The 25,858-nt window shown below is 36.2% G+C and overlaps 1 protein-coding gene across 1 annotated transcript in view; it reads right to left on the reverse strand.

The window, feature by feature from the left end:
* Nucleotides 1-25,858, reverse strand: part of STXBP5L (syntaxin binding protein 5L) — a 323,518-nt gene that overhangs the window by 53,681 nt on the left and 243,979 nt on the right. Inside the window, exons 20-21 of the mRNA XM_049785948.1 lie at nt 15,066-15,137; nt 5,205-5,270 (exon numbers count right to left, since the gene is read on the reverse strand). Coding sequence (XP_049641905.1) covers nt 5,205-5,270; nt 15,066-15,137 — 138 coding nt within the window. The remainder of the gene's footprint in view (nt 1-5,204; nt 5,271-15,065; nt 15,138-25,858) is intronic.

Consider the following 25,858-nt stretch of genomic DNA (forward strand, 5'->3'; position numbering starts at 1 on the left):
GTAATTACAAAAGCCTAATTGCAACAACCATGATTATGGGGAACTTTTCCTAGGACTATGAAGAAAGACTTTGGGATTGGACAATTAGTATGCTTGGAGCTTGTAGTTGGTTTTATGATAGGATGCTTCATGGGTAGGGATACCTTGTTTTTTAGGCCAAGGGTATTTCCTTTTTAATTTCCTAAACATTTGCTGCACCTATGCATAAACAAAACATAACAACAACAAAAATGGTGCCACACCCTTTTAAAATTTTTTATTTTTATCTTCTATCAGTGGTCCTCAAACTTTTTTAAACAGGGGGCCAGTTTACTGTCCCTCAGACCATTGAAGGACCGGACTATAGTGAAAATAAAAACTATGAACAAATTCCTATGCACACTGCATATATCTTATTTTGAAGGGAAGAAACAAAACGGGAACAAATACAATATGTGGCCCGTGGGCCGTAGTTTGAAGACCCCTGTTAGAGGCTCCAGTTGTTTTTTTTTTATAGAACTTTGGGACATGAATTACTTTGTTTTACTCATTTTTCTATAAAATTAAGAAGAAAAGAAAAGATGGGGGTCAGGAACCAAAATATGGGAATCTAGGTGCATTGGAGGAGAAAAAAAAAAGAACAAAACTAAAATATGTCAAAGTCAACAACAATAAAATCAAGAGGCCCAAACTATAACAATCTAAACTTAAAATGGGCCTGTTACATTGTCAGGCCAGGGGGCTAAGGGTGGTGGTATAGGATGCATTCTGGAAACTTTGGTGGAGGGAGGTTAACACTGGTGATAATTGGCCCTAATTCAGTGTCTCTATATGCTTGAAATTCAACTATGAAGGACTTTATAATTCACAATGGTTTCAATAAAATTAAAAAAATGCTTGGTACAATTTACGAAGGCAGAATAGACATATAACCTATTCCCTCGAATACCATTCTTAATACCTAAATGTGTAAAAATATCTATTATATTTGCACTAAAATTTTACAAGATTGAGAAGTAGAATGCCTGTCTCGAATATAGGCTGGAGGAGGGGGTATTGGTGGTGGTATGTTGCACCGGTGAAGGGGGGTATTCTGTTTATGAATGAAACTCAACTACAATCATGCTTGTAATCATGGTGCTTAAATAAAGATTTAAAAAAGAATTGAAGGACCAACCCTAGCACAGAATCTCCGAAGGAAGCTGAGAGACTGAAGTGCCCGGGTAGCCACTGCCGGCACCATTACTCAGGACACCTGAGTATTGTGGGTTTGAAACCAACACCCGAGAAGGTTGGGGCCAAAGGAGCGATGCCGTGACACTGCAGCTGTGCGCATCTCTAATAAATGAACTACACCATAAAAGTTAGAAATAACCACACAAGTGTGACAATGGGGAAACAACGCAAGCACAAAGAACAAGAACAGTCAGTGTTGGTGGGGATGTAGAGAGAAAGGAACTCTCATTCATTGCTGGTGGGAATCCATCTAGTGGTCCATCCCTTATGGAAAACAATAATGGAGATTCCTCAATAAACTGAAAATTGAGCTCCCACTTGATCCAGCTTTACCACTCCGAGGGATATACCCTAGGAATACAAAAATCCAATACAAAAAAATCTCTTCCTCACACCTATATTTATTGCAGCACTATCTACAATAGCCAGACTCTGGAAACAACCAAGATGCCTTTAAACAGATAGAGAAGAAACTAAAGAAACCGTAATACATATACACAATGGAATATTATGCAGCTCTTGGGGGAGATAAAATCATGAAATTTTCCTATACATGTATGTACATGGAATCTATTATGCTGAGTGAACTTAGTCAGAAGGAGAGATACACACAGAATAGTCTCACTCATCTATGGGTTTTAAGAAAAATGAAAGACATTGAAATAATTCCCAGAGTTGAAGGCCAGAAGAACCGGCTCAAGATTGGAAACTCACCACAAAGAGTGGTGAGTGCAGTTAGAGAAATAACTACGCTGAGAACTATCATAACAAGATCAGTGATTGAGGGATGTAGAGGACCTGTCTCGAATGCAGATGGGGTGTGGGGGAGGGAAGATATGGGGCATTGATGATGTGAAGATTGCACGGGTGAAGGGGGGTGTTCTTATTATGACTGAAACCCAACTACAATTACTATTTAATCACAGTGTTTAATTAAATAAATTATTCAAATAAAAAAGGAGTAACAAGAAAAACATTTTTAAAAATTAAAATTATTTTACAAGATTGGAGCTATAAGGTTTTACTTATAATAGCCCCAAATGAAATGTTTAATAATTAAGTGCACATTAAATTGAAATATATTGATAAAATAGAATTGATGCAGATGTAAAACAATCATTCAATATAATATGTAACAAATTATATCATATAACAAAGAATATCATACATGAAATTTTTTGATAAAAATTAAACAAGAATTGGGGTCGGAGGGATAGCATGGAGGTAAGGCGTTTGCCTTGTGTGCAGAAGGTCGGTGGTTCAAATCCCGGCATCCCATTTGGTCCCCCAAGCCTGCCAGGAGAGCAATTTCTGAGCATAGAGCCAGGAGTAACCCCTTAGCGCTGCCAGGTGTGACCCAAAAACCAAAAAAAAAAAAAATTAAACAAGAATTAAAGTAAATAATGCCTGATTTCTGGTTTTTGGGCCACACCTGGCGGTGCTCAGGGGTTACACCTGGCTGTCTGCTCAGAAATAGCTCCTGGCAGGCACGGGGGACCATATGGGACACCGGGATTCAAACCAACCACCTTTGGTCCTGAATTGGCTGCTTGCAAGGCAAACGCCGCTGTGCTCTCTCTGGGCCCAATGCCTGATTTCTGTATGTAAAATTTTTTGTGTTAAAAACATCAATTCATCACAGGTATTTGTATAAATTAAGTAATTTCCAAGTTTCATTCATTAGTGATTTTTTTTGACATCAATGTTTTAAATAGACAACAAAATAGTACATGGAATCTATCATGCTGAGTGAAATAAGTCAGAGGGCGAGAGATAGATGCAGAATAGTCTCACTCATCTAGAGGTTTAAGAAAAATGAAAGAAAATTTTGCAATAATTGTCAGAGACAAAAGAGAGGAGGACTGGAAGGTCTAGCTCATGATATGAAGCTCACCACAAAGTGTGATGAATGCAGTTAGAGAAATAACTATACTGAGAACTATCGTAAGAATGCGAATGAATAAGGGAAGTAGGAAGCCTGTCTGGAGTACAGGCGGGGAGTTGGGGTGTGAAGGAGGGAAATTTGGGAGTTGGGGTGTGAAGGAGGGAAATTTGGGACATCGATGGTGGGAATGTTGCACTGGTGAAGGGGGTGTTCTCTACATGACTGAAAACCAACTACAATCATATTTGTAATCAAGGTGTTTAAATAGAACTATTAAGTAGAAAAAGGAAAATGTTTTGTCTAAAGAGAAACAGAATCTCAATCTAGAAAATATCCTCAATGAATATACTTCTCTAAACAGAGAAAATATAAATATACAAAATGATAAATTACAAAGTGCAAAAGACTTGACAAATTCTATCCAAACTTTATAAAGTAAAGAGGTCTGGAATGCTATTTCTCCAGTTTGATCCTTAGCATAACTTAATTCAAGCATCACTGGATATATATCTGTAGCTCCCAGAATTACTGAGGTGGCTCTCGTGACTAGTATCCAGCATCATTGGCTCCTGCAGCCTCTTTCTCCTCATGCTGGGATCACATCACTTATGAGCCACCCCCCCAATTAAATAAATTAAAAATAGATTTAAATAGCATTTAAATTGTTGGGCCTAAAGAAAAAAAATTAAAGGTCAATGATTACCAAAAGATTTACATTGAGAAAAATGTCTGTATGTCTTGTCATGTAGGATGAGGATATATCAAGTGATGTGAAAAGAACAAACCATGGCGACTCAGTGAAAAAAAACACTTGTCTTGCATGCCTGGGGTCTTAGGTTTGGTCCCTAGCACATTAAAAACAAACACAAATAAAATACCCCAAGGATAATTGATAAAATGAATATATGATCCAATGAAAGAATATCTAAAAGTGTTTTATATTTGGTTTCATTTTATTTTGGTGTCACATTTGCCTATGTTCAGGTCTCACTTCTGGCTCTGAGTTTAGGGATCACACCTGGTTGGCACTGGGGAGCATATAGGGTGCAAAGGATAAAACCCTGATCTGGCATATGCATGTTACCATACTATCCACCATACTATCTCTCTTACCCCACAGAAAGAATTTTGAAAAAGTTCACAAAGTTATAAAAAGGTATAAACATCTATTATGTGAGAGATAAATTAAAGCTATACTGACACATCCTTTTATCTATCTAACTTTTATATAGCATATAGATAAATTTTACATTTATTTGTAAAATGGAAAAATAATAATAATATCCAAAAGTTAGTTCTTTAATATGATATGCAGAGATGCAAAGCAGAAATATCTACTAGACTGTTTTGTGATATGTAAGTAAAGAATATACATACTTAAATAAAATAGTAACAATGTAAAAGAAAGGCCAACTACATAGTACCATATTTAAAACAAAATAGTCAAGTATTGCCAGTTTTTATTAAGCATTATTAAAGTATCTGTAAAATAATCTATTTTTTTCTTTTTTTTCTTGGTGAGGGAAGCTTTGGGTCACACTCAATGGTGCTCAGGACTATAGCACTGTGTGCAGGGTCACTCATGGCGGTGCTCAGGGAATCCATGAAGGGAGAGAATTGGGGTGGGCGACATGCAAGATAAACAGACTATCTCTCCTTAATCTTTATACTATCTCTCAATAAGCTTCTTTAAAAATGTCTTTAAAGGATAGCACTTAAAATCCTCTGATCTTAATTTATTAGCAAATATATTTTAGCAAGTTTATATATGTATATATATACACACACATTTATATATAATATATATAAATATAATATATATATATTATATATATATATATAGTTTTTTGGTATGGGATGCTGAAGATCAAACCCGAGTTGGTCACATGCAAGGCAAATGCCCTACCTGCTATGCTATCATTCTGCCTCCAAAATATTTTAAAGACATTTATTTCTATTTTATTTTGGAATGGAATATTCTTATACTTAATTTTTGGAAGCTAGCTACTGAATTATTAATTTAACACTATAATATTTATTAAAAAAAGAAAATTAATCATACATTACTGTAGTGAATTACCAGAATATTACCACACATGTTTACCTGAAGTGGGAGATTTGCAGCGCTCAAGTTCCAGGGGCATTGGACCATCATTCAGCTCAGTTAAACCTGAAAGTGAAATGACAAAAAAAGAGAAAAATATAAGTTTTGCTACCACTTTGAAGATAATTCTTATTTCTTAATTCCTATAATTTTAAAAAGTTTTATCCTCTCTCAAAATTACCTCTATATGTTGTGTTTGACAATTATTCTAAAATTTCATTTTAGTAAATATTACTCTAAATATATATGAGCAACAAATAACTCAATTTAAAGTGAACATATTTGAAATAAATAAAATTTATTCTCATAATTTTATATAAAATAATTACTTTAGTTAATATCTTACTGTCATCTAACTATAGAGTAAAAATAACAGTTTGAAATATTATTATAAAAGTGCTAATCGAATCTTCCCCTTTTCAAAAGAAATGGTTAGTTTTAAAATTTTGGGCTTTAAGGACACACTTGGCTATAACTCAGGGCTATTTATGACTCTGTACTTAAGAGGTCACTTCTGGTTAGGTTGGGGAACCATCTGGATTTCTGAAAATAAGACTTGGGACAGATTCATACAACAACAGTGCCTTATACCATGAACTATCTCTTCTGCCACCAAATATTTTTAACTATGACCTTCCTATCTTTGTTGAAGAGTCTCACATACTTATACTTAGTAAATATTTAACCCAGAAATACTTAGAACCTGATTTCAGTTACAAAAACTATTTTCGTTCATAATTTTAGCCACCACCACTTCCTTTATATAATGTGTCATTTAAAGAAATTGCATCAATAAAGTAGATGTAGGTCCAAAAATAAGAATTTAAGACTTGCAATATGAGAACATAATCTTTACATTTTAACAAAAGAAAAGTTTTTAAATTTAAAGTGTTTAACGACTTTAAGTCACAGAACTGTCATTGCTAAAATTTGAATATAACAGAATTCATATTATACATTTTAACATCCTGCATTATTTTGCATTAAATTAATCTAACTTTCTATAGAAGTTTTAATATAATAATAATGTTAATTTTAGACTTATTTACTCTCTTCATTTTAGATTGGCTCTGTTTATCTATTTTTTTCTTTTATTCTTTTTTTCTTTTTTTGGGGGGGCCACACTAGGTGTGACACTCAGGGGTTATTGCTGACTTTGTGCTCAGAAATCTCTCCTGGCTTAGGGGACCATATGGGACTCTGGGGGATCTAACCATGGTCATCCTAGGCTAGCACAGGCAAGGCAGATGCCTTACCACTTGCACCACTGCTCCGGCCCCATTTTAGCCAATCTTTAAATTTTGATATGTAATGAAAATTTATTTAAATATTATTACATTTTCAACAATATTATATTGAGAAATAGATATTCATCAGCCAAACCTATCTTTAATACCAGCTTGACCCAAGGGAAAAGAAGTGTATGGGTGTGTGTGTGGAAATAGTTCTAGGGTCTGGAGGGCATGCTTTACATACTAGAGGTTCTATAACCAGTCCATGGCACCATGTAGCCCCTCTAATCACTACCCAGTATACCCTGATGGTACCCAGTGGTAACCAGTGTACCAAGCACCACTGGGCCCAAACACAGAACCATCAAGTCTATAGAGTAGGGTCAAGTACTTTTGGAAGTATTTCTTTCCAAGTATTCCTGGGCACCATTAATATTGTGTGCATGACTCTCTGTTTATAAAAAAAAATTGTGTAGAGGTGAAGAGGTAGATTAAAAGGTTGGATGCTTTTTGTATGACAGAGCCCTGGATTTGATAACCAGTACTTATCATAATCCCCTAAGCAAAGGCAAATATCAGGAGTTGCCCTAAATATTGCTCCTAGCCCAGCAAGGGAAAATAACAATTCCAAAAATATCCTTAACCAAAAGAAGTAGATAGGGTCACATGTGTACTTTCCTACTTACATACTGGGTTGTAAGTACAATGCAGGGCTCTCTGTGCCTTTGAGAAGTCCATGCTCTATTCTCTCCCTTTCTTATTCTCTCCTTCTCCTTCTTTAATCTCAAAATAAAATATGTTTTTACTTAAAAAAAAAAAGTAAATAGGAAGAAGCCTCTGTCTAAAGAAGTAACTGAGGACTTATGTAACTATACCAGACACTCCCTGAAAGTTAACTCACTAAAAAAGACATTGTTATGTGATAATAAATCATAGCAGCATATTATTAGAGAAGGAAAAATAGAATTAGAAACATAATAAAAATAATGTGGAACAACAGACAAGTACAAGGCAGAGCAATTATAAGGACAAAGAACAGGCTACAATTTGAGAGTGATCAGGAACACTTTAGTAAGTTGGTTCTACAGATCTCAGAAAGTTTTTAAGGCATCATGATTAAGTTGAATGAGTGGATCAAATTTATTGAATGCTTAATGTGCCCTCTGTTATTCAAGGCAATATTACTTATAATTGTCAAGCCATGTATTGCCAATCAACATCATTATTATGAGTAGTGAATATAAATTTATCCTTTTCACATGAACAAATACTTTGAAAAATGTATAATTGTATATATATTAGGTAACTCTCTACCTCATTGAATGATTTTTTTTTACCTGAGATCAATTTGCCCCAGCTTTTATTGGGTAGTTTTTTGCTTGGATGATTGTCCTCCAACCTTTGATTTTGAGTTTATGTTCATTCTGAATATTCAGATGTGGTTTTTGTAGGCAGAAGAATGTTGGATTCAGCTTTTTTGATACATTTTGCCACTCTGGGTCTCTTAACTGGTGCATTTAGTTAATTAACATTGAGAGAAATAATTGTCATGGGAGTTAGTGTCTTTTGTTTGTTTGTTTGTTTTTCGGCCCACACCCGTTTGATGCTCAGGTGTTACTCCTGGCTAAGTGCTCAGAAATTGCTCCTGGCTTGGGGGACTATATGGGACACCGGGAGATTGAACCGCGGTCCTTCCTTGGCTAGCAAACACCTTACGTCTAGCGCCACCTCACCGGCCCCATTAGTGTCATTTTGTGTAGGAGCTTGGTGTGTCTTTTGGTCTGTCTTGTTTAAGAGACCTTTGTCTTTTAAGGCTGGTTTTGAGTCTGTAAAGTTTCTGAGTTGTTGTTTATCCATAAAGCTATGTATATTTCCTTCAAACCTGAAAGTGAATCTGGCTGGGTGCAGTATTCTAAGCAAAGCAGTCATTTCATTGCGTTTTATCACTATTATTCCACCACTGACTTCTGGCCTTGAGGGTTTCTTGTGACAGGTCTGCTGTAAATCTTAAAGATGCTACATTGAATGTGTTGTCCTTTTTTTATTTTGCTGCTTTCAGTAGTCTATCCCTATCTGTGAGATTCATCATTATGATTAGGATGTGTCTTGGGGTTCTTTTTTGGATATCTTTTACCTGGTACTTTTTTTTTTTTGGCTTTTCAGGCCACACCCGTTTGATGCTCAGAGGTTATTCCTGGCTAAGCACTCAGAAATAGCCCCTGGCTTGGGGGGACCATTTGGGACACTGGGGGATCGAACCGCGGTCCTTCCTTGGCTAGCGCTTGCAAGGCAGACACCTTACCTCTAGCGCCACCTCGCCAGACCCTTAGCTGGTACTCTTTGGGCATGCAGGATTTGGTTGCATACATTCTAGCTCTGGGAGTTCCTCTGCAATGATTTCCTTGACTGTTGAATCTTCCTGGGGTTTTTCTTCCTGGGTCTCTGGGACACCAATGATTCTTATGTTGTTTCTATTGAGTTTATCAAAGACTTCTATTTTCATCTGGTCACAGTCTTTGAGGATTTTTTTTATCGTCCAAATATTTGTTTTAAGGCTTTTTCCAATCTCTTTTGTTTTATGGAGTTGTTATGCACCTCATCTTCTAGCTCACTGATTCTGTTCTCAGCTGCTGTTACTCTGTTAGAGAGGCTTTTTGTGAGGTTTTCATTTCCCCTACCAATTTTTCCAGTCCTCTTATTTCATTTTGGAGTTTTCTGATTTCTATTTTTATATCCTCTTGATTCTTATTTGTGGCTTGCTTGTTCAGCTCAATCTATGTTTTCTTTGATTTCTATGAACATCCTCCATATTTATTCTTTAAATTTCTTATCTGAGAGGCATTGAGAGATGGGTGGCACTTTTTGGGTCATCAGAGCTCCCATTTTCTATGCATGATGTTGGCCTGCATCCCCCCCCATTGTTGCACCTTTAATGTAATGTTTTCTGCGTGTTGCATTAGGGTTCATTGTCTAGGAGACATGAAGTGCACAGCGATGAAGTGATTTGGAACGGGTAAGCTACTCTGGCTCCACCCTTCTTGGGCAGTGTCAGCTCACGTCCAAACATGTAGCTTCTGAAGATGCTTCCAGGGATGGTTGGTCCCCAAACCCGCAGTAGCACATCAAGACAGCAGCTGCTGCTAGTAAGGCATTGGCGGCTATCAGGCGCCATCTTTCCTGCTAGATTTGCCATTTTTTAAAAATAATTGTTTTGCCTTTTTTTGTTTTGTTTTGTTTTGTTTTTTCTTTTCTTTGGCCACACCCAGTGATGCTTAGGGGTTACTTCTGGCTATTCACTCAGAAATTGCTCCTGGCTTGGGGGACCATATGGGACACTGGGGGATCAAACCGCGGTCTGTCCTAGGCTAGTGCTAGCAAGGCAGACACCTTAGCACTCCGTGCCACTGCTTTGGCCCCTTAAAATAATTTTTATTATGATCAAAAATAAATAACAAATTTTCACAGTAATATTTAAGGTACATAGTGACAATGAATCAGGGCCATTCCCACCACCAGGGTTGTCCTCCTTTCATCTCTTTTCCCAGCATATGTCCCATAGCTCCCTTCTTTGCCCCCCTCCCAGAATGCTAGTGTAATAGCTTGTTGTAGATAGGGTATCGATTCTGTTGTTTTTGACTTTTAGTTTGGTGTTTAAGTCTGATCATTTTTATTTCTACTCAATATTCATACAGTTGTTTGGTCCTGGTACCATTCATTTTTATTTTCACCCTCAATTCATGAGGCAGAATAAGATGATTCAAGTTGTGTGGTTCTGCTGGAAGAAAAGAAAAAGAAAAACATAACAAAAAAAACCAACAAACAACAGAAAACAAACAAAGAAACAAACAAAAAAAGCAGTAACAACACAAAAAAGAAAAAGAACCCAGCCAAAAAAACACCAAATAATAATCACAAGAGTGAAAAAGAAAAGAAGAAATAAAAGAAAAAAAAGAAAAAAGAAATAAAAATTAAAAAAAAAACAAAGGAAGGAATGCTAGTTTGGCAAGTTTTGTGCCTGTTTATTTTTGTTTGTCTTTTTATTGTTTGTTTGTTTTTGCATAGGCACAATAAGTATTGGGGAAATAAGAAAGAGAATTCCCTTGGCCTAAGAGATTCAGAGTTTCTCCGACTTGTAGCACACTGCCATGGAAACAACTATTGGCTCTGTACATGCTCATTACCACAGCCCAAGGTGTTTTTATGATGCCAGGAAACTTTCTACTGTAGCGGAAAGTTAGCCTCTGTAGCTAGAGATCTTGGTATTTGCACAGGTCATAGGAAAAATTCTACGATAAAATTTTCTTTACGGTTCTAAAAGTTCTGTTCCATCATTGTTGTAATCAGTCTTCTGTAATAAGTGATCTTGGTTTTTGCTCAGATCTTAGACTGAAGTCTAGGATAGGCTTCATTATGGTTCTAGAAGTTCTGTTCAGTCTCAGTTGTCCAAGTCAGCCCTCTGGAATTAGAGATCTTGTTTTTTGTACAAGACCTAGGCTAAAACCTAGGGTAGGGTCTTTTTTATTGGTCCCAGGGTAAGTTCTGCCCAGTCATGGTTGTCAAAGCTAGTCTTCTGTAGTTAGCACTCTTGGTTTTTGCACAGATCAAAGGGTACACATCTTCTGATTTCATATAAACCTGCTCTTAGATCAAGTTGCTGCTATTACCTCGTAGTCAGGATGTCATATCAAAACTGGTGCAAGTTGGTGCCAGAGCGGTGTTAGGAATTTCACAGGGGGAGTTTGGTTCCTGGTATTATTGCAGGGAACTATATTGGTTCTATATCTGGGATAGATTTGCCATTTTAACTTAATTTTAGAAAACGTCCTCAACACTTCTTGGAGGGTACTTACGAACCACTCTTGCAATTCTTGACCCTTCTATGTGCTCCAAATAATTCAGAGCTTGGGCCTGTAAGTGTCTTGCTATTCTTTCTTAAAGTTGCTGATGGTAACCAAGTTCAAAACTTTTTTTCAAATTTGAAAAACCAAAGGACTTTTTGTGCTATCCTAATTCCATCAATATTTTCTTACTAAATTAGTATGTAACATATTTTTCACTCTGTAAGATGCACCTGACCATAAGATGCATATAGTTTTTAGATGAGAAAAACAAGAAAAAATATTCTACAGCAAATGGTGTACTAAAATATTTAATAAATGCAACTCAAGATGCCCTCAGGAGATGGCAGCTAGGAAAACCAACCTGTGAGGCCCCCGTATATTTACAATACACTGGTTCACAGCTGGTTAAACACATTTACCTAACTCTTTTTTAACAACAGAAAATAAAAAATATTAAATAATTTTTTGTTAATATAAAAAATAATAGTTGCAAGCAATGATCCAATAGTCTTAAACAAAAGCTCTATATGTGATGGTGAAAGTGTGTTAACCTGATTGCTCATACTCTGTGGTATGTCTGCGCAATATAGAGGGAATAACACTGCATATCAAGTGGTTAATATATGCTCTCCTCCCCCTGCACTCAGGATTCAGCTCCAGACAGCATCTACTCCATAAGACGCATAGACATTTCCCCCCATCTTTTGGGTGGGGGGAAGTGTGTCTTATATTATAAAAAATATGGTAGTTCTTACTGAATTAATAAGTATTCATATATATAAGGAAAAGAACAAATTTTAGATACTTTTTAGGTTCTTACATATTTTGAAATGAAAGCATATGCATAAATAAGTTAATATGGAAATAAATTTATGCTGAATTCCAACAAAGTGGTTAGATGTTTCTATGTAACAAGTCTGAACACTGCAAGCACTTAAAGGGATTGGCATACCAGGGCTCTGATTACAGAGGAAAATATTAATTTTGGAGTAAAATTAAAGTAGGTAACTTCAAGAGAATATATAATCTGAGCAAACTAAAAGAGCCCCTACAATACTTATATTAGGCTTTAAAGGGAGTATTTTTGTTTATTTGGGGGCACACCAATAGTACTTGCATGCCACTCCCAGTTCTTTGCTTCAGGGATCACCTATGGTTGTGCTCAGGGGACGTGCAGTAACAGGTAATCCACAGAAGCTTTCCTCAGGCAAAGCATGTACTCAGTTCATAGAGGGGAGTTTTTCATGGAGAATACAGAATCTATTAAACTATATTTTTAGAATTCATTGAATGAAGGTTTAAAACCTTTTGAAAGGAGGGTGACACACTCAGGAATACTCCTTGATCTGTGCTTAGGTGTCTCTCTTGGTGGTGCTTCAATAAAATAGCGATAAAATAGAGGCTTCCCTCATGCAATGCATGCAATAATCCTGTTAAAACATTCTTAAGTCCTAAGCCCTAGGACTTTTATAATTTTATCCTTTTATCTTCTAGATTATACAAAATTATTCAATATTCAGAAGTAAAAGATCCAGAAGTCTCAGACCTTTAAAAATCTTTGTCATAATCGTATTAATTTATATTTTGATTCATGAGGGCCTTCTTACCTCTAGTATTCAATCTTGTTTCTTATAAGGAAAGTATTATATATTTATTATATAATTATCATAAATAAAATAAAACTATAAAAGGTAACTAGCAAGCCCTCTCTTATACCAGAAACTTTTTCTAGGAATATAGGCGAATGACATAGAAACACCAGAGTTTAAGGATTTACCCTTGAGAAGGATAAATTGAGATTCAGAAATCTAGACATACCTCCTAAAGATTATTTACAGGAAAAAGCTTTACTTAGACCCTCTATATGACAGGAGAAGAACATAAAAAATAGTAAGGAGCAAAGGTCAGTCAACTTTTTAATGCAAAGAGCAAGCTAAAAATAAATTTAGTTCTTATGGGCCATGTTATTTCTATTAAAGCTTCTAGACCAAACCACTTTAGTTTGGAATTGGTCATAGAAAATATATAAATGAGAGATGTCACTGTTTTAATTAAATTATTTATAAAATTTTTATATAATTTTTGATGTCAAGATATAATACTTAAGTATTTTATGTTTTAGGAACAACCACATTGGAATGACTCAAAAAGTATGAGGCTAGTAATGAGTAAAATTACTCATTCTTGAAGCATGCACACACAATTAATTTTCTTTGTTATTTTTAGGACACATCCAGTGATCTTCAGGGGAATATGTGGTTCTGGAGATAAAATCTCAGACACTTGATTGCAAAATATGCACTCTAGTACAGTGAGATATTATTGCTCCAGCCAAAGTTCAAAATATTTGTTTGTTTGTTTTTTTGGGCCACATTCGGTGACACTCAGAATTAACTCCTGGCTATGTGCTCAGAAATTGCTCCTGGCTTGGAGGACCATATGGGATGCCAGGGATTGAACCCAGGTCCGTCCTGGGACAGCCATGTGCAAGGCAAATGCACTAACGCTGCGCTATTGCTCCAGCCCCCAATGTTCAAAATATTTTAAGAATTTTACAAGAAATTACGTCCTATAGATAGAAAAGCACATCAGTAAAATTAATGTAATTTCATTAGTATTTATAGGTTGGCAGGTAAGGTCTGGTCTGATGGAATTTAGAACACAAATAAAGTACATATATGGTTTATGAAAATATGAAGCAATCTTGTATATATTATAAAGCAATTTGCATTTGACATAATATATTAATTAACTTATTGTAAAACACCTTTTCTGGACAGGAAGATAGTTCAATGGACTGAGCATAAGCAAAGAACACAAAAGGCTTTTAATCAATTTCTGCTACTTTATCTTTTCTTGAACACCACTGGGAACCCTCAAATGAAAAAGAGTCTACTAAAGTTAATATTTATCTACCAAATCATATTGATATCATTCGCACCTCTACTCATGCCTTCAATCCCTATATTCAAAATAATCTTTTGTGTAGTAGCAATTTTTTAAAATTATATATTCTAGTTATATTAGAATTTGCATTTGCTACCACGGCAAATGTTAATATTAAAAACTTATTTGTGATTCTAACAACTCACAGTATTTCATATATAAAATAACTACAAAAATGTGTGTGCATTTTGTTTTAATTAAAAACATTGTGGATTGGAGAGCTAATATAGTGGGTAAGTTGCTTATCTTGCAGATGGCTGACTCTGATTCAGAAGTATCCCATATGGTCCCTAAAATACCACCAGGACTAATTCCCAAGAACAGAGTTAGATTCAGTAGTTATCCCAGGGCATCAGTGGGTGTGGTCAAAAACTAAAATAAAGAAAAAAGCCAAAGCATCATAAAATATTAATATTTACTTCTATAAAATGTGACTACTTATAAGAAGCAAATATTGCAACCTTGTTTAAGATAATTTTATACAATTACCAAAGACAGATTTTTTTTCAAAATAAAAAACATCATTTACTCACTATTATTAAGATTTATTATTTACAAAGACACCTTCGTTTCCTCCTTAAAATAAAAGAAAGTGATTCCTGGACTAATATGACATGTTGGTATACATGACTGATATAAATGCTGAAACAATGGTCATGAGTAAATGAATATAATGGTTTGAATATGTGTATAATTGTTCTTAAAATAATAAGGTTGCTTTGGCATAACAAAAACAGCATGCATGTGGAATGCGTTTTTTAAAAAACACATTACTAAGCAGATATGGATTAACTCAAGCATTATAACTTCAAAGCTATTTGCCTAATCTTTATAGAACTTACTCTGGTAAGAAGTACGGATCCGTTTCGTTAAATCAGGATAAAAGTTAGACAGGCCACGCATGCAAAAGTTTTCTTTGGAACATGCCAGAGCATCAGCATCAGCAGCAGGCAGAGGAAAGAGAAAGAAACAGTCTAAAGTGAAAGGAAGTGATATCATACCAGAATCTTTAGAACAGCCAAGATGAAGAAATTGCAGCAAGTTTAGATAATCAAATTAGAGAGAAGATATTAAAAATAAATCAATTAGAAACATGTGATAGATGGAAAATAAGAATGCAGTACTACTTTAATAAAATAGAAAAAATGGTTGTTGTTTTTTTTTGTGGGGGGGCCACATCCATTTGACACTCAGGGCTTACTCCTCGCTATGCGCTCAGAAATCACCCCTGGCTTGGGGGAACCATATGGAAAACCAGGGGATCGAACCATGCACTTGCAAGGTAGATGCCTTACCTCTAATGCCACCTCTCCAGCCCCTCAAGTATAAAATTTAAGGACATATTTTTCTTACATGTTTTATATTAAAATTATTTTGTTTGTAAATAATATATATTGCTTCATTAATGTTAAAGTGACTTCTTTTAATATTCAGAGTTAAAGACAAAAGACTAAAATCCCAAACTGCTTCTATAACGTTAATTGTAGTTAATTTATATATTTATTATAGTTTATTACTTTATCATGATTTATCAAGAATTTAAAGTCATTAAAATTCTATAATCTAATTATAAATTATAATTATAGGCTCTGCAAGTTTAAATTAAATAATAACATATTTCCTTTGTCACCAAATTGTGTGTATTCATATCCAGCAGGTAACATATACTGTCAAAGGTCCACACTTGGTTTTTCAACCTACAATCAATGACAACTCTCCCTTAACATTATTGTACCCCGAGTTTATGAACTTTCAAATCCAATATTCCTTTCTCCAGTTGTGAGACCTACTTTACATGTATGTGAAATGTCCCCTATTTTGCTTTCCTTTTCAAGGTCAGTAGTGATACACTCCAATATTGCCAAAAGTTTCAATCCCTAACTGAAAAGAATTTGGCTCTAGAAGAAAAACTTTCTATACCCCAAAACAGTCTAAACTAGCAATTCAGAGTTGAAGTTTACAAAAGAAGTTTAATATAGAGTGAAAATTTTAGTATTTTTTACTATTCAAATCAATTGCCTTTAGTCTCCTTTTTAGTAGTTAAATTTGGCAAGTCTTCTGCTTAGAAAAATATTGGTGACTATTCTTCTAGGTTTGGATGCCAGTCCTGATCACCTGCCTCCCATGCCCCATTTTAGGCCTGTGTCTAGGCATAGACCAGGACACTTTAGTTTCTCCTTTTCCCAAACCATGCAGATGCTAGTGTGTCTGTGAGAAGACATTTTAATTTATATCAGATAGTTCCAGGCAGATTTGATCTAGAACTTCTTTCTCCTAGGAAATATACAGCTCAAAACCCAGCTGAACAATAAACTAGTTTAAAATATTTTTATCTAACTTAGATAACCTTACTTATTTAGGAAAATAAACTTTAACGCAGATATGCCTATAACAAGCTTTTATACAAACAGTTCAATAGGTCATTTTCTTCAACAGCTAAAACTATAGCATTCCAACCGACCAAATGCAAAGAACAATAGGGAAACTAAGAAACACACCTGCCATATGGAGAAAAATCCTGGCAAATATACAAGTACACCAAAATGCCAGAGCCATAGAGATGAGGACCTAAAATCAACACTTAAGGTTTTGGCAATAGAAATCAAAGTCACTAGCCTGTGAAATGAATAAATCTATAGATAAAAAACTCAATAAACTAAAAAAAGAACTCTTTCAGAAGATGAGAGAAACCATACAAATGGAATTGATGGAACTAAAAATCATGTTAGAAAGCCATAATAGTATAATTACATAGGTGGAGAATTGCATAGATAAAATTGAAGACAAATTACAATCCAGTAATGATAAATAAGTCAAAAAAGGAAGGAAGACAAAATATTGGAAGAAAATGTAAGGTACTTAATGGACAAAAACTAAAGAAATAAGCTCTGAACTACAGGAACAACAGCAGAGGAGGAAAAAGAGAAAGGGGAAGAACAAGTAGTGAGGGAGACAATATCAAAGAACTTTCCCCATCCTGGAAGAAGGCTGAACTACAAATTTAAGAGGCAAAAAAGTGCCAAAAAGTAGACCCTAACAACACAACACCAAGACAAAGAGTAATCCAAATGGCAAAAAAAAAAAAAAAAAAAAAGAAAAAAAGAAAAAAAAAAGGATAAAGGAAAAAGAGAGAGAGATGGACTCTTAAAGCAGGAAGGGAGAAAAAAAACCTTCAAGTATAAAGGAGAGAATAGAAGAATCAAATCAGATCTTCCATTTTAAACAATCCAGGCAAGAAAAGAGTGGAATGACATATTCAAACTACTGAAGGAAAGAAACTTTCAATCTAGAGTCCACAACAAAGCAAGCTCTCTTTTACATAGGAGGGAATCTTAAAAAACATTCTCAGGCAAAAAATAACTCACAATATTCATACTATAAAACCAAACTCTAAATAAACTACTCAAAGATCAATTAAATAAACCAAATACCCTATAATAACAAAAACAACCATACACAGTATAATGACACAACAGACCTTTCTATCAATAGTCTCTTTAAATGGCAATGAACAAAACTCTCCAAGCAAAAGATGGAAAGCAGTGGGTTAGGTCAGAAAGTAAAACCCAGACATCTGCTGCCTGCAGGGAACATACTTAAAAGTTCAAGAAAGACAGGCTCAGAGTAAAAGGATGGAAAACAATTATACAAGCCACTGGAAAAAACAAAATCAGAGAAGCCATACTTATATCAGAACAAATTGCATTCAACCTTAAGAAAGTTCTTAGAGCCAAAGATGGCTCTTATTGATCAGGGGAACAATAGACCAAGAAGTACTAACTCTGATCAACATTTTTGCACCAAATGTAGACCCAGCAAAATATGTAAAGCATTTGCTTACAAAAACTAGATAAACATATAAAAAGAAAAGTGATAGTAGTGGGAAATTTCAACATGCCATCTTCATCATCACTAGACAGATCCACTAAGTAGAACACTACCAAAGACATAAGATCCCTAAATGAGAAACTAGAAGAATTATGACAATACAGGGCCTTTCATCTTCAAAAAATTGAAAACACATTCTTCTCAAGTACACATGGAACCTTCTCTGTGATAGACCACATTTTAGGACACAGTCAAACTTACATAAAGTCACAAATATTAGAATTATACTAAGAACCCTATAAAACCACGATGCCACAGAATTTGAGATTGTAAAAAGAAAATACAGAGAAAAGCTAACACATGGAGACTAAACAACATGCTACTCAGTAACAGCTGTATCAAAGTAGGAAATCAAGGAATAAATAAAATGATTCCTTGAGACAAATGATAATGTAGAATCAAATTGCCAAAGTCTATGGGACACAGCAAAGGCAGCAATTAGGGGAAAATTCATAGTAATACAAGCCTATGTTAGGAAAGAAGGAAAAGACTAAATCAACAACCTATAAGGACACCTTAAATGTCTGTAAAACAAATATGGCAAAGCTACCCAAATACAGGCAGAACAAAATAAAAAATAAAAACCGCAGCAAAAACCAACAATATAAAAACAAAGAAAACAATACAGAATATTGATGCTGCCACGAGCTAGTTTTTTGAAAAGCAAAACAAAATAAAAACAAAACAAAATACACAGCAACAATAGCAAAAAAATAGTAAAAACGTTGGCAAGATTCACAAGGAAAAAAGGGAAAAGACTCAAATAAATCGGATAAAGAATGAAAGGGGAATGATTACAACAGAATCCTAAGAAATCCAAGACATTATGAAAACTTATTAATAACTGTACTCAGTTAAGCAAGAGAATCTAGAAGAAACAGACAGAATTCTGAAAAAAAATCATCTCCAGATACTGAATGAGGAAGAGGAAGAAAGCCTAAACACGCAGTCACTAGTAAGAAAATTAAAACAATAATTAAAAGTCCTCAAGTTGAAATCTTATGTATAGAAAGAAATTATTATCTAATACAGATAGAAACTTATAAATTTTTATTGCAGGGGGTCTTTCACCCTGAACATTTGTCACAGTGTTTTGACTTAAGCTTTAGTCAATCAGACATCAGATGTTCCCCACTGAACATCTTTGGAACTGGCATGATTTTCTTCACAAGCACAAAGAAGCAAACTTCTACCAGAGAAGGCTTTAATGCTGCTCTGGCACAGATTTGTTCCAAGGTGGGTTTATATGACCCCTTGATGACTTGGAAATAGCAACAACTTGCTTTCCAGACAGGTTTCCCTGCATCACTACCTAACAGTGAGATAAGATGCTTCATGACACCCTGACTTTGACATAAGATCTATGCAAAAATCAAGATCTCTAATTACTGAAGCCTGAATGCAAAAACTGTGATTAAGAAAAACTTTTACTCCTGGGACCATGAAAAAAGAGTTTGAGGTTAGAAAATTTAGTATCCCTGTAGCCTGTTGTTGGTTTAATGACAAGATGCTTCATGGTTTGGTTCTCCCTGTTTTTAGGCCAAAGGTTTTCCTTTCTATTTTGTCTAACTTTTACTGTACCTATGCAAAAACTGCCACCCCTATTTTTTTTTTTGTTTTTGGGCCACACCAGGTGATGCTCAGGGGTTACTCCTAGCTATGCGCTCAGAAATTGCTCCTAGCTTGGGGGACCATATGGGACACTGAGGGATCAAACTGTGGTCTGTCCTACACTAGCACGGCCACTCCTACTTTTTAAAATAATTTTTATTGTGACCAACATGAATTACAAATCTTTCACAATAATATTTAAGGTACATAGTGACATTGAATCAGGGTACTTTACCATAGTGTTGTTCTCCCTCCACCCCTGTTCCTAGCATTCCCCTCTTTTGTCCCCCAAACTACTAGTACAATTGGTCTCCTCTGTGTATAGCTTGTTGAAGATTGGACATTGATTCTGTTGTCGTTGACTTTGGATTTGGTGTTTAAGTCTGATCCTTTTTTATTTCTACCCAATGTTCGTATGACTGTTTGGTTTTGGTACCATTCATTTTTTCTCCTCAATTTATGAGGCAGAACAAGATGATTCAAGTTATGTGGTTCTGTTTGAAAAAAAGAAGACAAAAAAAAACTGGGAGGAGTCCATCTAGAGGTTAAAGATATTAATTTAAAAATAAGAAAAGGAGAGGCCAGAAGATGGCACAAGCAGTAGGGTATTTGCCTTGCATACTCTGACCCAGGACAGACTGTGGCTTGATCCCCCAGCATCCCATATGGTCCCCCAAGCCAGGAATGATTTCTGATCACAGCCACCCCTATGTTTTTGTTTTTCATCTTTTGTATTTTTTAATCTTTTAAATAGAGGTTCCTATTTTTTTCATAGTACCTTCTGACATGGGTTACTCTGTTTTACCTCATATTTCTGCATTTTTCTATACAATTGAGAAGGAAAAAAAGGGGCCGGGAAGGTGGCACTAGAGGTAAGGTGTCTGCCTTGCAGGTGCTAGTGTAGGATGGACCGCCGTTCAATCCCTTGGCATCCCATATGGTCCCCCCAAGCCAGGAGCGATTTCTGAGTGCATAGCCAGGAGTAACCCCTGAGCGTCAAATGGGTGTGGCCAAAAACAAATAAAAAAAAGAAGGAAAAAAAAAGAACGGGGACTAGGGGCCAAGTGATCTCAGGTGCATTGGTGGGAAACAATGGACAAAACTAAATATGCAATCCAAGTCAACAACAATAGAGTCAAGAGAGCTAAATTTAAACAATCTAAACTTAAATGGGCCTGTTATACTGGCAGGCCGGGATTAGATGGTGCTGGTATAGGATGCAATCTGGGATCATTGGTGGAGGGAGGTCAACACTGGTGGTGGGAACGCACCATATACAGTGATTAACTGTATAACTGAAATTCAATTATGAAGGACTTTGCAGATCACAATGGTATCAATAAAATAAAAATTAAATAAGTATTTTTATAAAATGGCTTCAAGAATAAAAGTCCAGGGCCAGACAGGTTTACGGGTAAATTTTATCAAACACTCAGAGAAGAGTTACTACCATTGATCTTTAGTCTCTTCCAAAACATTAAAAAAAAGCAAATCTGGGGCCAGAGAGATAGCATGGATGTAGGGCGTTTGCCTTTCATGCAGAAGGATGGTGGTTTGAATCCCAGCATCCCATATGGTCCCCCTAGCCTGCCAGGAGCGATTTCTGAGCATAGAGCCAGGAGGAACCCATGAGCGCTGCTGAGTGTGACCCAAAAACAAAAACAAAACAAACAAACAAACAAACAAAAAAGATGCAAATTCTCCCTAATACCTTCTATAAAGCTAATATCACGCTCATTCCAAACTTGACAAAGATACCACCAAGAAAATAGACTACAGACCAATATCATGTATGAACATGGATACAAAAATCCAATACAAGATCAGCAGAAAGAATAAATGAGGAGAATCAGCAAAGGGGAGTCATTCAGTAAAGAAGCCTTGAGAACAGCTGAAGGGGAGTCAGAGGCACAGAGAGCCAGAGAAGGAACAGAGAAGTAGTTGCTAGGAAAAGGCTTAGTATAGAAATCATGTGAGGAAATGTATATTGCGGTTAGGACTGTGAAATAAAGCTGGCTGACTCCAGGAACTTAAAAAAAAACTTTAACAAAATATTAAAAACTGAATCCAACAACACATCATAAAGATTATACATCATGACCAGTGGTGTTCATCCCAGGGAAGTAAAAATGGTTCAATATATACGAGTCAATCAACATCATATAACATCAAAAAAGGAAGAATAAAAAAACACACGATTGGCTTTCCTGTGAGCTTTCCGGGGAGTCTGCCTTCCCGTGAGCCTTCCTTGGAGGTGAGCCGACACGCCCAGAAAGGGAGGAGCCACCGAACTCTGCTGGATCTCAGATGCCAGCACCCTTCTGCCTCTCTACTCTGCTGTCCTGCATTTTCGGCCTGATTTCACCCTTGGTGCGGCTCATCAGCCAGCCTGCTTTCCTGTGAGCTTTCCGGGGAGTCTGCCTTCCCGTGAGCCTTCCGTGGAGGTGAGTCGACACGCCCAGAAAGGGAGGAGCCACTGAACTTCGCTGGATCTCAGATGCCAGCACCCTTCTGCCTCTCTACTCTGCTGTCCTGCATTTTTGGCCTGATTTCATCCTGGGTGCAGCCCATCTGCCAGCCTGCCTTCCTGTGAGCCTTCCGTGGAGGTGAGTCGACACGCCCAGAAAGGGAGAAGCCAGAGGAGCACGGTTGCTCTGCTCCCCTTCGCGACGGTGCACAGCATTTAGCCAATGAATACAATTACAACACGTAGAAAAACACGCAGTACTAGTGTGACAATGGGGAAACAACATGGGCCAGTGCCAGACATAGAGAATGAAGATGGCAACTCTGATGACTTGAACATGATCAACCACCTAGTCAGTCTCTCAGATAAGGAGTTTAGAGTTGCAATATGGAACATGTTCAAAGAACTCAAACAAAGTATAGAAGAGAAAACTAAAAAGAATCAGGAGAATATGAAGATAGAAATGAGAAAACTCCAAACGGAAATTTCAGATCAAATAACAGGTCTGAGAAACTCAGTAGATGAATTGAAGAAAAACATGTTTGAGATTTCCCACAGGTTAACAGCAGCTGAGGATAGAATCAGTACACTGGAAGATGAGATACATAACAATTACATACAGCAGAAGAAATTGGAAAAAAGCCTCAAAGCAAATGATCAAACAATGGAAAAATTACTCAAAGAATGGGAACAGATGAAAATAGAAGTCTATGATAAGCTCAACAGAAACAACTTAAGAATCATTGGAGTCCCAGAGACTCAGGAAGAAAATCTCCGGGAAGAATCAACAGTCAAGAACATCATTAAAGAGAAACTACCAGAGATAATGAATACATGTGATCAAATCCTGCATGCCCGAAGAGTGCCAACTAAAAGAGACCCCAGAAAAAACACCCCAAGACACATTCTAGTCACAATGACGAATCCCATAGATAGAGACAGAATTCTGAAAGCAGCAAGATCGAAAAGAGAAATTACATTTAAGGGAACATCCTTGAGATTTACTGCAGACCTGTCACCAGAAACACTCAAGGCCAGAAGGCAGTGGTGGGACATAGTGACAAAACTCAATGAAATAAATGCTTCGCCTAGAATACTGTACCCAGCAAAACTCACTTTTAGGTTTGAAGGAACAATACATAGTTTCACAGACAAACAACAGCTCAAAAACTTCACAGACTCAAAACCATTCTTAAAAGAAAAACTGAACGGCATACTTTAAGACAAGGCTTACCAACAAACACACCAAACTTTAATATAAAGATGGCACTAACTCCCAGGACAATTCTTTCTCTCAATGTCAATGGACTAAATGCACCAGTTAAGAGACACAGAGTGGCTAAATGGATCAAAAAACTCAATCCAACCTTCTGCTGCCTACAAGAAACGCACCTGAATAGTCAGAACAAACATAGACTCAAAATAAAAGGCTGGAGGAAAATCATCCAAGCAAACAACACCCAAAAAAAAGCAGGAGTGGCCATATTAATATCAGATGATGCAAACTTTATACTTAGGAAAGTAGTAAGGGACAAAGATGGACATTTTGTATTAATCAAGGGATATGTACAGCAGGAAGAAATCACCCTCCTAAACATATATGCACCGAATGAGGGGCCAGCAAAATATTTAATACAACTGTTGACAGATCTGAAAAATAATATCAATAACAACACAATAATTGTGGGAGACCTCAACACGGCATTGGCAACACTAGATAGGTCAACCAGACTGAAACCCAACAAGAATATACTAGACCTGAGGAGAGAAATGGAAGTAAGAGGCCTAGTAGATATATACAGGACACTCCACCCCCAGAAGCCTGGATACACATTTTTCTCTAATGTACATGGGACATTCTCTAGGATAGACTACATGTTAGCACACAAAACATATCTCCATAATATCAAGAGGATAGAAATTTTGCAGGCTGCCTTTGCTGACCACAAAGCCCTGAAATTATATATAAACTACAAAGGGACACAGAAGAAAAATTTTAACACCTGGAAGTTAAATAGCCTCATACTGAATAATCAGTGGGTCCGAGATGAAATCAAAGAGGAAATCAAAACCTTCCTGAAAACAAATGACAATGGAGACACAATTTATCAGAACCTATGGGACACAGCAAAAGCAGTACTGAGAGGAAAATTTATAGCTTTGCAAGCACACATCAGGAAAGAAGAAGGGGCATACCTGAATAGCTTAATGACGCAGCTCATAGAATTAGAAAGTGCTCAACAAAAGGATCCAAAAATAGGGAGGCAGAAGGAAATAACAAAGCTGAGACCAGAAATCAATGCAGTGGAAACCAGAAAAACCATCCAAAAGATCAACGAAAGCAGAAGTTGGTTCTTTGAAAAAATAAACAAGATTGATAGACCACTGGCAAAACTAACAAAGAAAGAAAGAGAGAGAAACTTGATAACTCGTATTAGGAATGAAAAAGGAGAGATCACTACTGATATGGTAGAGATTCAAAGGGTAATCAGAAACTACTTTGAGAAACTCTATGCCACTAAAAATGAAAACCTGGCAGAAATGGATAAATTTTTGGAATCTTATAATCTTCCACGATTGAATGAAGAGGATGTAGCATATCTAAACACACCCATTACTATTGAGGAAATTAAGAAAGTAATCAAATGTCTGCCCAAAAACAAAAGCCCAGGCCCAGATGGATTTACTAATGAATTCTTTCAAACCTTTCAAGAGGAACTACTACCAATCCTGGCAAGACTCTTTCATGAAATTGAAAAAACAGGAAAACTTCCAAATAGCTTTTATGAAGCCAACATTACCTTGATACCTAAACCAGACAGAGATGCTACGAAAAAAGAAAATTACAGACCAATATCGCTGATGAATGCAGATGCAAAGATCTTCAACAAAATCCTGGCAAATAGGATTCAATGCCTCATTAAGAAGATCATCCACTACGATCAAGTAGGTTTCATTCCAGGAATGCAAGGCTGGTTTAACATCCGTAAATCTATCAACATAATACACAACATCAACAGCAAGAAAAATAAAAATCACATGATCATATCAATCGACGCAGAGAAAGCATTTGACAAGGTCCAACACCCATTCTTGATCAAAACTCTCAGCAAGATGGGAATGGAGGGAACCTTTCTCAATATAGTTAAGGCCATCTACCACAAGCCAGAGGCAAATATTGTCCTCAATGGAGAAAAACTGAAAGCCTTTCCTCTAAATTCTGGCACAAGACAAGGCTGTCCTCTCTCACCACTTCTATTCAACATAGCACTTGAAGTACTTGCTATAGCGATTAGGCAAGAAAAGGATATCAAGGGAATCCAGATAGGAAAGGAAGAAGTCAAGCTCTCACTGTTTGCAGATGACATGATACTCTACTTAGAAAACCCCAAAGACTCTATCAAAAAGCTTCTAGAAACAATAGACTCATATAGCAAGGTGGCAGGCTACAAAATTAACACACAAAAATCAATGGCCTTCCTATACACCAATACTAATAAGGAAGAAATGGACATTAAGAAAACAACTCCATTCACTATAGTGTCACACAAACTCAAATATCTTGGAATCAACTTGACTAAAAATGTGAAGGACCTATACAAGGAAAACTATAAAACTCTGCTCCAAGAGATAAGAGAGGACACGCGGAAATGGAAGCATATACCCTGC

This window comes from Suncus etruscus, chromosome 13, assembly GCF_024139225.1.
Source record: "Suncus etruscus isolate mSunEtr1 chromosome 13, mSunEtr1.pri.cur, whole genome shotgun sequence".
NCBI lineage: Eukaryota > Metazoa > Chordata > Mammalia > Eulipotyphla > Soricidae > Suncus > Suncus etruscus.